This window comes from Triticum urartu, chromosome 2A (assembly GCF_056163025.1).
Source record: "Triticum urartu cultivar PI428250 chromosome 2A, HENAU_Tu73, whole genome shotgun sequence".
In the NCBI taxonomy this organism is placed as follows: Eukaryota; Viridiplantae; Streptophyta; class Magnoliopsida; order Poales; family Poaceae; genus Triticum; species Triticum urartu.
The window spans coordinates 4209065-4222870 of record NC_141874.1 but is presented as its reverse complement, the minus strand read 5'-3'; the positions used below and the strand labels follow the sequence as shown (position 1 = coordinate 4222870).

The 13806-nt window shown below is 44.1% G+C and overlaps 1 protein-coding gene across 6 annotated transcripts; it reads left to right on the top strand.

The window, feature by feature from the left end:
- Positions 1 to 354: 354 nt before the first annotated feature.
- On the top strand, positions 355 to 13447 carry LOC147982705 (putative disease resistance RPP13-like protein 1). Of its 6 annotated transcripts, none has more exons than XR_015615492.1 (7): positions 355 to 505; positions 644 to 5095; positions 5187 to 6203; positions 6303 to 6377; positions 6909 to 7085; positions 7197 to 7305; positions 7384 to 8153. XR_015615492.1 is itself a non-coding variant. In XM_087542650.1 (3 exons), the coding sequence occupies exons 2-3, from the start codon at positions 681 to 683 to the stop codon at positions 13445 to 13447; spliced, it is 4455 nt and encodes a 1484-aa protein (XP_087398776.1). In that variant the 5' UTR covers positions 355 to 505; positions 644 to 680. The 6 variants fall into 6 exon arrangements, 1 of the variants encoding a protein (XP_087398776.1); XR_015615491.1 differs by having other exon boundaries at positions 5187 to 6217; XR_015615490.1 differs by having other exon boundaries at positions 6303 to 7085.
- Positions 13448 to 13806: the final 359 nt, after the last annotated feature.

Here is a 13806-nt window from a genome sequence, read left to right as displayed (position 1 = left end):
AAGACTAGGTTGGTCTAATACGTCCTATATCACAGCCAACTTGGTTAGAGTGAAACCATATTAGGTGATGGTATCATGTGGAGTATGCATACATTCATGCATCGACCAGGAAACCAACAAAGGCCGGCAGTTCAGTATGGAATATAATTAGCTAAACAGGGTCCAAATTGAGTGCATTGGCTCCACGGGATGCTTTGCTGGCAGCGATTAGTTTAGTTGATCAGATCTGGTGGTAGCATTACCTTCCAGCTGTTGGTATCTGGTGAGAGAGGGTGGGAGGGAAGAAATAGAAAGGCTTTGTTTATCATACAAAGTGTTGATGACATCCCCTTACACACCTACTTTGTAGACAACACCGGGCATACCAAGTGTCTCTCTCTATGTAAGGTGTTCCTGCAGGCCTCCTTCAACGACTCAACAACCAACACAACACTTCTGCTGCTAGCTAGGCAGGCGGCATCCATCACCGGCAGAGAGGCAGGATCCTCCAGCACCTCGCATCAACGTACACACCTATTACTCTTTAATTTGCAGCTAGCAACAACCTATACCAGTAATCTCCAGGATTACTTGCTGGTACGGGATTGGTGATGGCAAATGCATGAGTATTTACGAATGGATTCCTTTTGATTCCTGGACGCAGGTGCAGCACGTCTTCTATCCCTGCATCGGATCAGAGGATGGCCGACGTGGCCCTCGGCGCGGCACAATGGGTGGTGACCAAGGCGCTAGCCCCTGTTCTGGATGGCGTGCTGGGGGCTTGGGCGGCCAGCAGGAACTTTGGTCCCAACATCGAGTCCCTCAGCACGGAACTGCTGCTTGTGAAGGCCACACTTGAACAGGCTGGCCGCAAGGAGCTAAGCGGTCCGGCCATGGAGGAGCTGCTGCAGAGGCTGCGGGACACAGTGCAGAATGCCCAAGACTTGCTGGACGAGCTGGACTACTTCCGCATCCATGACGAGCTCCACGGCACGTACGATGCTGCCGACCAGCACAGCGAGGGTGGTATCCACAACCTTGCCCTCAATGCTCGCCACACCGCCAAAGCTGTTGGCAAACTGGTCAACTGTTGCCCTTGGCAGCGTGCTAAGCGCCAACAGAGGTCACACGGTGGTTCCTCCTCAGTGTCACACACCAATCAGCAGATCAACGGATGCATGCCCAAGCTCGGTAAACTCTTATATTGCTCATCTGCTCCACATCCACATGTTCGTCATGATGATTGTGGCAAGTCGCAAGAAAAACAAAAGTTTGATTTTAATAGGGTTGATTTCTCTCAAAGGACGAAGGACATTGTAGAGAAACTGCAGCTTATGCGTAGTGAGGTTAACAAGCTTTTGCGGGGTTGTGACCCTAGAATTGTCCCAAACATTGCCCAGAGGCGTCCCATCACCAAAGGTCGGATTGATGAGCCAAAACTGTATGGGAGGGGCCCTGTCATGAATAGAATCATACATGACATCACCAATGGTCAGTACTGTGACAAGGGTCTAACTGTGCTTCCAGTTGTTGGTCCAGGGGGAATGGGGAAGACTACACTGATACAACACATATATCGCAGCCAACAAATGCAGGATCATTTCCCAGTTATGATTTGGATATGTGTGTCACTCAGTTTCAATCTGGATAAGGTACTAGAGCAGATTAAAACATGTACCCCTGCAGTTGAAAAGGAAAAAATTGGCAGTACAACTGAAGACTTGATTGAGCAAAGACTAAAATCTAAAAGGTTCTTACTTGTATTGGATGATATATGGAAGATTAGTAATGGGGATGACTGGGGAAAATTATTGTCGACACTCAATAAATCAGAGGAAAAGGGTTCCATGATTCTGGTCACAACTCGGTTTGAAGCAATAGCACAGAAGGTTGAAACACCTTGCCAGTCAATAAAGCTGAATGGTTTAGAATATGGAGAGTTTAGAAAGTTATTCCTTGCATTTGTCTTTGGTGATGAGCAATATCCAAGAGATAAACAATTTTTGCTTGAGACCGGAGATAAGATAATGGAAAAACTAAAGGGCTCCCCTCTTGCAGCAAAAACGGTTGGTAGATTACTGAGTAAAGACCTTAGTTTGCGTCACTGGAAAAGGGTCCTGAAAAGTAAAGGATGGGAGAAGCAGACAGATGACAATGAAATTATGCCTGCCTTGAAGCTGAGCTATGACTTCCTTCCTTTCCATTTGCAACAGTGTTTTGCCTATTCTGGATTGTTTCCTGAAGATTACAATTTCAGAAGCGATGAGCTGATCAGTCTATGGATTGGACTAGATATTGTGATACCCAATGGCCAAAACCAAACATTTGAAGATATAGGTCTGAGCATTTTAAATGAGTTAGTCACCCATGGATTTTTCAGAGAAGAGGAAACTAAGTACGGTCTATGTTATGTTATGCATGATCTACTGCATGATTTGGCATTGAAGGTTGCATCTCATGATTGTCTTAGTTTAAGTCTCCCTAGTGTTGGATCAGTAGAGATTCAGCCAACCACCCGTCACTTGTCAATAATCACATATGGTTTAGGTAAATATGATGCGGTGTCTGGTAAAAAATTGAAGAGTGAATTGGAAGAACTGAAGACAAGATTTAAGGTTGAAGATTTGCAAACATTGATGTTATTTGGAGAAATGGGTGAAGGTTTTGTCAAGATATTTGGTGATTTTTTGGGGGAAGTGAATGCTCTTCGTGTTCTTCATTTGCCCAACATGCTCTGTCCGGTGGGGTCCATGTTACATAACTTTTTAGGACTTGTCCACCTACGATATCTATGCCTAGGGACAGATGAGAACGAGATGCATTTACCACTTGTCATCTCTAAATTTTATCATTTAAGGATTCTAGATCTTGAATTGTGGGATGGCAGTCGTGATTTGCCCGAAGACATGAGCAACCTTGCCAAATTGTGCCATTTCTATGTCCCGAGTGATGATCAGCTTCATTCTGAGATTTATAATGTGGGTAAACTTAAACTCCTAGAAGAGTTGAAGGTATTTCAAGCCAATAGAAGAAGTGAAGGGTTTGAAACAAAGCAGCTAGAGCACTTGACCAAGCTAAGGGAGCTTGGCATCTACAACCTTGAGAAGATAGAAACAGCAGAAGAAGCAGCTCAAGCAAAACTGATTGAGAAAATTTACTTGAGGAGGTTAACATTGGACTGGGATAGTAAGCGATCTAGTGTTGAGCCTGGTGTGGAAGCAGCAGTTCTTGAGAGCCTTCAACCACATGGAGATCTTCAAGTGTTGTGCATTAGAGGGCACGGAGGCCCTTCTTGTCCAACATGGTTGGGTGATGAGCTCGCTGTTGAAGCTCTACAATCTCTTACTCTTGATGGTGTTTCTTGGGGAGTTTTCCCTTCTTTAGGGAAGGCGTGGGATCTTCGTGAACTAAGATTGGTGCATATTGCCAGGCCGAAGGAGTTTACTATAGAGAAAAGCTTTTGCATGCTAATAAAGTTTGAACTCATTGGCCTAGGAAGTTTTGAAAAATGGATTTTCCCAGCTGAACAAGAGTCTTCCCTGGATGGAGAGCGGTTGCCAACGGATGCTCATATGTTCCCTCTCTTGCAAGTGCTGATTATTAAAGAGTGCCCGAAATTCTTAGAGTTTCCAATTTCAAACCATATTCTTTATCCTAAACTACAGGAGCTCAAGATACAGGACTGTCCAGAATTCGTGTCTCCCATCTCCTGGACTGAAAGTCTGCGTAATGTCGAGTTAGCAAATGTGAAACTATTAAAGAGATTTACATACTCAGGATCATCCGGTGGAGCAGAATTGAAAATTACCGGAGAGAGTGATCTGCTTAGCTTAGACCAAGTGTTACTTTTCAGTAAAGAAACGGGTATTGAGAAGCTGACACTGGACAAGTGCCCACCTCTTGAGTCGAAGCACCTTCTGATGCTAACCTTGCTTAGGACAATGATTGTAGAAAATTCAGTTGGTCTAGTTGGACCACTAGGAGGAGATCAGAGTGATGTGGAATGGCAGCTCCCTGTTGAGTATATCAAGATCTATAAATTAAATAGTAATATTGGGAAGGAACTGACAGAGCTCCTTCCCCACCTCCCAAAGCTCTCCAAATTGGAAATATGGAATTGTAAAAACATAAAAAAGCTGGTAGTGGAGGTGGATGCGCAACAAACAACACAAGAAGCATCAGAGATGGGGGGAGGTGAAATAACAGGAGCAGCAGAGGAAGAGGATGATGGGGTGTTGTTCTTCCCAGCTCATCTCTGTGACTCACTACGGGAATTGTGGTTCTGTAACTGCACAGAGCTGGTCCTGGTGGACTCGCCAACTCTTGTTCCTGGTGGAGGATGGCTCCAAGCCTTGCGATCCCTCCAGAGATTAACAATACAGTGGTCCCCAAAATTTCTATCCACCTTCTCCTTTTCCTGTCACATTTTCCCTTCCTCCCTGCAGTTTCTGATGCTTTGGTTTGTGAAAGGCTTAAGGACACTGGAGCCCCTCTCAAACCTCTCCTCTCTCACCAGATTAGAATTGCATAATTGTGGAGAGGATCTGAATTGTCAGGGCTTGTGGTCTCTCCTTACCACTGGGGGCCAGCTCAACAAATTAGAGGTCAGGGGCAGCCCTAGATTCTTTGCTGATTGGGATCCCAATCCCAGACGAGCTTTGGAGGATACTGAGGGAGGTGAAGAGCAGCAGACACAGCTTGTTTCGTCCGCACTGCAGGAGCTCAAGATTGATGACATAGCAGGACTTCTTGCTGCACCCGTCTGCAGATTCCTCTCTTCTTCCCTCACCAAGCTGAAACTTTTTGGGAATTGGTGTGAAGGGATGGAGCGGTTCAGCAAGGAGCAAGAGGACGCCCTTCAACCCCTCTCCTCCCTCCAGGTACTAGAGTTTTGGAGTTTCAAGGACCTTCAACAACTCCCTACAGGGCTGCGTAACCTTACCAGCCTCAAGATATTATCAGTCAAGTTCTGTCCAGCCATCTCGTCATTGCCCATCGATGCCCTCTCGGATTCACTGGAAAAGCTAGATGTCTACGAATGCAGCGAGGAGCTAAAACAGTACTGCAGGGGGTTAGAGGGGACCATCCCAAAAATCAGAATATCGGCTGAACCAAGGTAACACAAACATAGTTTCTTGTGTTTTCCCACTTTGCCCTTTGCCTGCAATCCCGCTTAATAACTATGTGTTTGTTCCCATCCACCGTAGATTCAAACACAACACATGCTGTACCTGGCACCTTACTGTACCTTCCTGTACTTAAATCAGGTAAGTACATCTAAACTGGAACCTTACTCCTGCTGTACCATATCTGATAAGACACAACACATGCTGATTGGCCCTGATCTTTCACTACACACTAATAACAGCAATATTTGGGGATTTTTGGTGGAGAAGTGTATGAACCATAGTTTTAAATAGCCGGCTATAGCTATAGCCTTTTTCAGCAGGGTGCCGCTAAATGGTCGCCTTCACAAATAGCCCGCTTTAGCTCCGCTATAGCCCAATTTGGAGGCCCGCCGCTATTTTCCATAGCCCGCTATTTAAAACATTGGTATGAACTAGGAGAAGTTGATCTATCTAGCAACCAGAAATTAGATAGAACAGATAATTTAGTTGAAGCATAGTAGATGTGAGAGGAGAAGCAGAAACTAAGATGGGGGTGCACCCAAAATACCTTTCTGATTGAGACTAATCAGCACCTTTCTTTGAACTGAACTATAACTGGGCTCCCTCCCTCTTGGTTCTAATTTCAGGCGGAGCCATTACATGCAAATTAGCTGCAGGAACCTTCATTAGGGGTGTCCACACCAATATCAGTTATATACACTCCAACTGATACTCACCGCAAAAAAAATTCAGTCTTACTCCTACCATATCAGATTTCCATTTTCTTCTCAACGGTAGTGAAACTATTTAAGATTTGTTTCTCGACGCCCCTTTTCTTTCCACAAAATCGATAAAATCGACATCATTATCAGCCAATGCCTTCTGCAAGTCTATCTTCTTTTTTTCCAACAAAACCTGTGATCGATCACCATTTGTTTTTGTTATCTGTGCAGGTGTTTGTTTGATCTTATAGGCCTCTTCATATTTTGCATTTAAATTTGGGTTATTGTTATTCATCAAGACTTGCCACTTTGCCAGTCTACTCTCCTATTTTGTGTGTCATGATCAAAATAGCAGTAGGACATCAGTATGGAATAAATGAGACTTCGGGTCAAGGTACTGATATTAAGGTGATTTTTTGTTTTCATATACTGCTATATTGCTGTCAGTACCAGGTGTTCTTGCATTTCTAATTTCTGTTGGCTTGCTGTTCAGGTGTTCTTATGTTTGTTTGGTGGTCTTTCAAGCCACTTGTGTTTGCATTTTGTCCAATACTCATGAAGACTGAAGGTGTGCCTCGAAAATCTTCAGTTTTAGGGATCAAAGGATCATCTGGCATAATTATGGAAAACAATGAGTTGTCAGTGTTTTGCTGCTGGTCATGTTTGCAGTTTAGCCATATATTTCTACTTATAGGTTTGCAGTTATTCAATTCAGTCTATGTTCTACCAATACCAGGTAGTCTATCTTTAACGGAAATTTAATAGCGTATAGGATCTTCAGAAGAATAACTGGCATAGCATATCAGTGCACGTGTGGAGCCAGTTCAGATCATAAGCAGTAGTAGTTCCACTATGGCACTAAGGTGCATAATCGCAGCCTATTTATAAATAACACTAGTTTATTATGTTGTTCCATCTCGGTACAACATTAATATGTAAATTACCTTTATTAGCAGTGAATCAGGATGTCGATTAATTCTGGGAATTTACTTGGTGCCCCAACTGTTTACATGCGGAACTTGCCTAACCAGTGATGGAACTGTCAGACATCATGTACTGTTGTTAGCTAATCTCAGTTATGATGTTGCTTATTTTGTAGATGAATCTCCTTGGAAGCAGCAGATTGGGCTAGGGGAAAGGTGTGGTTCACTGAGGCAGTCTTCTACCACTGCAACAGACACACAAGAATGGCGCTGTTCGGTGGATGCAGTCTACTTAATGTAGTCCATCTTAGATGGATTTTGGTACACCTTCATACTGTGCATGCTATACGATGGTTAGTGTCGTGATCATTCATTTCAGTGTGTCTCAATATATTTTTACCCTGCCGGCGGAACCAAGAACCATGCCAGGTCCTTACACGTTTCTTCTGCTGCTGCTTTGCCAGCAGATATAACATGGAATGGAAGGTACCTGCCTGAAAGAAATCTGAAGCCTGTCAGCCTTGTGCTGGCACTCAGAACTTGTCTATTCACATTCATACCGTGTGTGCGATGGTTAGTATTTCGGTCACTCAGTATTAGTATAGTAGAAAATATTCAGACCCTTACCGGCAGAACACATCTCCTTGTCAGGAACGAGGCTGCATATTCTGAAGAAATCACACTTCTCATGTTCTTAACTGAAGAAATCGACACCCAGCGATTGGCGCCAAATCGGGCGGGCTCATCGTCGACTGTCCGATCTCTATCCAATAGCAACTTACTGCTCCGTCCAGAGTTACGACACAGACCACCCTGAAGAGTGCATCCAACGTCTCTGAAGACTGGAGTTGTAGCCACTCCTTTGCTGCTGCTACTTGGGTACCTGCGTGTTGGTGAAACAAATGGCCAGCTTGTGTTCTTCTCAGTAGGAGAAAGAATGCTATCGGCTCATCTCATCTGGCTTGCAGGCTTCAAGTCCAGGCCTTAAGTTGTACAGTATTCCGCAAATCCTATTCTGCGTGCCTGCTTGCTGAAGCACGCGCTGTCACTGAATCGAAGGCAGTGAAGTCCCAAGATATCATCACCGGAGACAGAGAGGAGAGGAGCACCATTTACTGCACGTCGCGTAAGTGAGCAGCTCAAGATGCTCATTTTCTTCGCCATGAACTGCACATGATCTTGTGCTCCAGACTTGGTAGCAGCAGTATCCGTCAAAGACTTTTGGGGAAATGATCAAGGTGGCAGGGCTCAGACCTTGAGTCAATGGGCTATGGAAACCATTCAATTTCCAGTCCAATTTAGCCATCGGGCCTTCATGCAACTGTTAAACCCGTGTTGTTGTGCAAACTGAACTTTCTATTTTTTTCAAGTGTACATTCAGAAAAAGGAGAAGATGCTTGATGGTCGGCACATCTTAGACATGCTATCGTTGCACATCCATATCTACGCCTCGAGTCGCGAAATCTTTGACCAATCGCTGAGCATCACCAATGTGTGTTGTGAACCGAGCAGTACTGCTCATCGAAAAAGTACTGCTCACTGTCATGCAGTACAGCTGATAAAATTCAGGTAGAGATGTGGCTTCTCTGCTGGTCATTCATGTTGGTGTGTTTCTATGGTGTCAGTGTGCACACCATGTGTGTAAAATGAAGAATTAAAAATGGATTTGGGGGCTGTTCTCTTTGATTTCCGCGAGCGTTGCTGCTCGATCGATGACCACAAGAAAACAGAGCTTATTAATTAATTAGTTTGAACGATACAAAGGTTGGCTGCAGTAGACTTAGCGTGATGATGAAATATGAGTTGCTGCAGTACTAGACTGGCATCATCTCAGGAATGAATGAACGAATGAATGATCCAGTAGTAGTATTGTGCACGGCTAGGCTGGGAATGCTAGCCTTGATGATGTGCAAGGACAGAAACCTGCCTTCCTTTGCAACAACTCCGGTTCAGAAAAGCTTGATGCCGCGGCAACTGCTGCTGCGGGTGGCCACCCACCATGGGGGGTGTATTGTGTGGTGTATGCCATTGCCAAGGGACAGAAGCTTTGTCAGTCAGTGTACAGATGTGGAGGAGGCAAGGGCTTTCTTTGTGTCTTGGATCTGAATTTGGCGCTTCAGTTTATCTTTGATGATCAGAGAGACTCGGCGACTGTACATGATCAACAATATTCACTCCACTAGAGCGAACACCTGGCCTGGGTAATCTGGAGATGAAGAAGCTTTGCGTAAAAATGCAGGTTCTTCAACACACGGACAAAACTGCGCATGCCTGCGTGCCAAGTGACCACAATGAACACATCATGCTAACTGAATGAACGCTTCAATAGTTTTTATTTTATTTTTACAAAATTAATGAGCATTTTAATTTTTCTGCACATTTTAAAAAATTTCAATAATTTTTCGTACGAATAAATATTTTTTAAAAATTCATGACGTTTCTTCCAAATAGTGGACATTTCTCAGAACTCATGAATATTTTTTAAAATTGCGAATATTAAACCATGACCATTCTTTGTAAATTGACTAATATTTTAAAAAATAGAAATCGTCTTTTAAAAACATGTGATAGTTTTATGATTTTGCGAAAATTTTCAAATCTTCCAAAAACCAGCATATTTTTTTCTTCCAAAAAACCAGCTAGGCAGCGGCTGCTGCTTCTTTAAGCTAGCTAGCGATGTGAGAGGAGCAGGTGAGCTAGCGCTGCTAGGCCGTGGCCCATCATGCTAGCGACACGCGAGCGCTAAAGGCGTTAAATAGGTATTCCCTGTTTGAAGGTTATTGTGTCAAATTGTTCGGCAAATACACAGGGGCGGCGTCATCTGCCAGGCCCCAATAGGACAAGAGGACGAGTGATTTTCTTTCTAATTGATTTTTTTTCATAAGTTTCATAGCGGTTTCCCTGGTTTGTGTTTTTATTTCTGTTTGTTTCCGCAGGTGTTCTTCCAGTTATATTCTTTTATACCTTTTCCTATTTTTTTTATTTTTTATTTTCTTATTTCTTTGAGTTTTAACCCTTTTGAATTTTTTTTAACATTTTCCAAAAAATGTAATTTTTTTCTTAAAATCATGATTTTAAAATTTTATTCATAGAAGTTATGCTCCCTCACATCCATATTACTTTTCATTGTTTAGTACAACTTTACTAAAGTAACGGCAAGTAATATGGATCGTAGGAAGTATTTTTTTCCTGATTTTCTAAAAGGATTGCATAGTTTTTAAAATGTACACACGTCTTTTAAAAATATTCAAGCATTATGTATAAAAAAATCCACGCACTTTTCCTAAATAATTTTCACGCAATTAAATAAGTGTTCACATTTTTTAAAACACGGCTTTATGCTCTGGCAATGTTCACTTTTTTTAAAGGAGCAGGACACTGGCCGCAGCTCTGGCAATGTCCTGCTGTCCTGCCACACGAGACAAGGGAAGAGTGCCGCATTGCGTTCGAGTGCGTTATTTGTGTCTGATCTTGAGAAATAATGTGCTAACACCAAAATCATCTCTTTGCAGATTAAGGAAGCAATTCCCAGGGTTGCACAGTAGGTCCGTCGCACGCTTCCTGCATGTGTTATACCGAAGCAAAATATTGAGGCCTGTAATTTGAAACGGAGAAGGTACGGTGCGCCAGCCGTTGCGTTGAGTAATCCTATTATACATCGGATCGGATCGGACTAGCTAAGGAATCCTTTAGAGTAACTACTACCTACTCTACGTACGTACCTACTCTTTCAGATTGATCGAATAAACCAAACCCTAGCAAGGCATCTAGCTATACGTGGTGATCCTTCCTTGAAGAACAAAAAAAGTAAACGCTGGTGATCGATGGCCGACTTGGAACAGCAGCAGCTGCTGGCGGCGGAGCCCGACGAGCGCAGCTCGGTGATCTTCCTCGCGGGCTGCACCTTCGTTGCGCTCTTCTCCATCGATCGCCATCTTCGTCATGATTCTGTTAGCCTCTATCGGCGACCCCGAGGATAAGGACCTCAAGATCCTCCAGCCTGGCCGCCCCCATTCTCAGCCTCCTCAGCGGTATGCTCATGCAGCGGCACGACGGAAACCCGGAAGGAGAGCGGTTCGTCGACAAGTTGCTTCTGCTCTGGTGATCCATCCATCAAACCGTTTCGGCTAAGAGATTGAAGCTGCCTATCTGTAGAGAATTGAAGGCATGTCTGGCTCTGTAATGCCTGGCCGGTTGATGACTTTGTTAATTCAAAGTTGGGCTTTTCTAGAGCCTTCGTTCTAAGAATTGAAGGCATGTTTGTCACGTTATTAAAGAGTTTATGCATCACATTCTTAAGCTTGTAATTAAGATTATTGAACGCTACTGGAGATGACTTCTATTGTTCGTTCGTGAGTGTGGTTTTATGTAGACTGAGCTCCACGGTACCTGCTATCTATGCCGTTGGCAGCAGATTCCTTTTCCCCGAGATATGAATCGTGGCCTGCTACCCAATGCAATTTACAGAACATCTAGATCATAATCTGCGCATGCTCACTGTAGCAACAGTATATCCAGAGCAGATATGGTTGAGGAATTGTATGTTGAGGCAGAAAAACAGCACGTGCGTGGTCAAACTGGAAGTCCGAACCAAGAGGACATGTGTGGTCTGGCAGAAAAACAGCATCTGATCCGTGGGAAACACACACAAGATTACCAGACAGAAATGAAGCAAGCTTCAATCTCAAAAATAAATAAAACAAGAAAGCAAGATTCAATCTTGAAAAAAATTAAAGAAATAAAGCAAGGTTCCAGCAGCGACTCTCGGCCGTTCATTAAAAGGTACGGTTCTTTCTCCTGATTCTACCTATTCTTTCTCTATTATTATATAATATACTCCTACCTCTGTAGCATAATGCAAGATGTTTTTGCATTTTTAAATTGAAGTGCAAAAACGTCATATATTATGATACAGAGGGAGTATATGCAGAGGGGAAATGTGATTCCCCTTTGTGGCGTGCCTCGATCGCTCTGCTCTAACCATTCCTTCCTCCTCTGCTTTGCTCCCAGATCTAGACCAGCAGAATTGGAAATTATTGGAGATGGTGATCTGCATAGCTTAGACCAAGTGTTAGTTTCCAATAAAGAAACAGGTCTTGAGAAGCTGACACTCGAGAGGTGCCCATCTCTGGAGTTGAAGCACCTTGTGATGCTAACCACATTGAAGACATTGATCGTAAAAGATTCAGATTGTCTGGTTGGACCACTAGGAGGCCAAAGTGATGTGGAATGGCAGCTCCCAGTTTGGTTTCCCAAACTACAAGAGCTTGAGATAAGTAACTGCCCAGAATTCTCATCAGTGATTCCCATATCCTGGATTGGAAGTCTGCGTCGTGTCATGATCAAAGGTGTCAAGCTACTAAGGAGGTTTGAGTACTCAAAATCATCCCATGGACCAGAGCTGTTTATTTCGGGTAAAGATGATTTGCGTAGCTTAGACCAAGTGTTACTTTTTGATAAAGAAACAGGTCTTGGGAAGCTGACACTCAAGAGGTGCCCGTCTCTGGAGTTGAAGGACGTGATGATGCTAACCTCGCTGAAGACATTGATTGTAAGAGAATCAGATAGTCTGGTTGGACCACTAGGAGGTCAGGGTGATGTGGAATGGCAGCTCCCAGTTGAGCATATCTTGATCTTTGAATTAAATGGTAATACCGGGGAGGAATTGACAGAGCTCCTCCTCCACCTCAGGAAGCTCTCCGAATTGAAGATACGGAACTGTAGAAACATAAAAAAGTTGGTACTGGGGGTGGATGTGCAACAAACAACATCAGCAACATCAGAGATGGGGAGAAGTGAAATAACATCAGAAGCAACAGCAGAGGAAGAGGATGATGGGGTGCTGCTCTTCCCACCTCATCTCTGTGACTCACTACAGGAATTGGAGTTAGATAACTGCACAGAGCTGGTCCTGGTGGACCCACCAACTCTTGTTCCTGGAGGAGGATGGCTCCAAGCCATGCGATCCAAGAATACCTCAAAGTTTCTATCCACCTTCTCGTTTTCCCGTCACATTTTTCCTTCCTCCCTGCAGTCCCTGGAGCTTTGGGGTGTGGAAGGCCTGGGGACACTGGAGCCCCTCTCAAACCTCTCCTCCCTTACCAGATTAGAATTGGGAAATTGCGGAGAGGATCTGAAATGTCAGGGCTTGCGGTCTCTCCTTACCAACGAGGGGCAGCTCAACAAATTAAAAGTCTTATACAGCCCTAGATTCTTTGCTGGTTGGGATCCCTATCCCAGACGGGCTTTGGACGAAGTTGAAGGAGAAGAGCAACAAACACAGCTTGTTTCATCCACACTACGGGAGCTCTGCATGGATGATGCGACGGGGCTCCTTTCTGCACCCATCTGTAGCTTCCTCTCTTCCTCCCTCACCACGCTGCAACTTTCAGGGGATGGGTCTGAAGGGAATTGGTCTGAACGGATGGAGCGCTTCAGCAAGGAGCAAGAGGACGCCCTTCAGCTCCTCTCCTCCCTCCAGGAACTGTGGTTTACCCATTTTGATAACCTTCAGCATCTCCCTGCAGGGCTGGGCAACCTTACCAGCCTCAAGATATTATCAATCATTGTATGTCCAGCCGTCTCGTCATTGCCCAACGATGGCCTCCCCAAGTCACTGCAAGAGCTAAATGTCAGATCCTGCCGAAATGAAAAGCTAAAACAGCAGTGCAGAGGGTTAGTGGGAACCATCCCCAGAATCATAATAGACTACTAATCCAAGGTAACACAAACACAAGTTTTTGTATTTTTTCACTTTGCCGTTTTCGTGCAATCGCGCTTAATAACACTGTTTGTTCCCATCTACTGTGCAGGGCAATGCCTTGGAGTTCCCTTGTACATTCTTTTAGCCTTGTAGTGCTCTGCTCTTTTCATACAAACACATTTGCAACATGCATGACATGAGCATCTTGTGGCTGCTGTCTTCCTTCCTGTACATAAACCTGGTGAGTACTTCTAAACTGGATAAGACTCGGCGTGTGCTGATTGGCTCTGGTCTTTCACTGCACAATAATAATAGCAATATTCGGGGTTTTTGGTGGAGAAGTGTATAAAATAGGAGAAGTGTATAAAATA

Excerpts from the sequence above, each read along its gene's own strand:
- LOC147982705 (XM_087542650.1), top strand. The coding sequence starts at position 681 with ATGGCCGACGTGGCCCTCGGCGCGGCACAATGGGTGGTGACCAAGGCG. Across the intron at positions 3,664-11,975 it reads GGAGCTCAAGATACAGGACT|TTTGGTTTCCCAAACTACAA; the intron begins GTCCAGAATTCG and ends GGCAGCTCCCAG.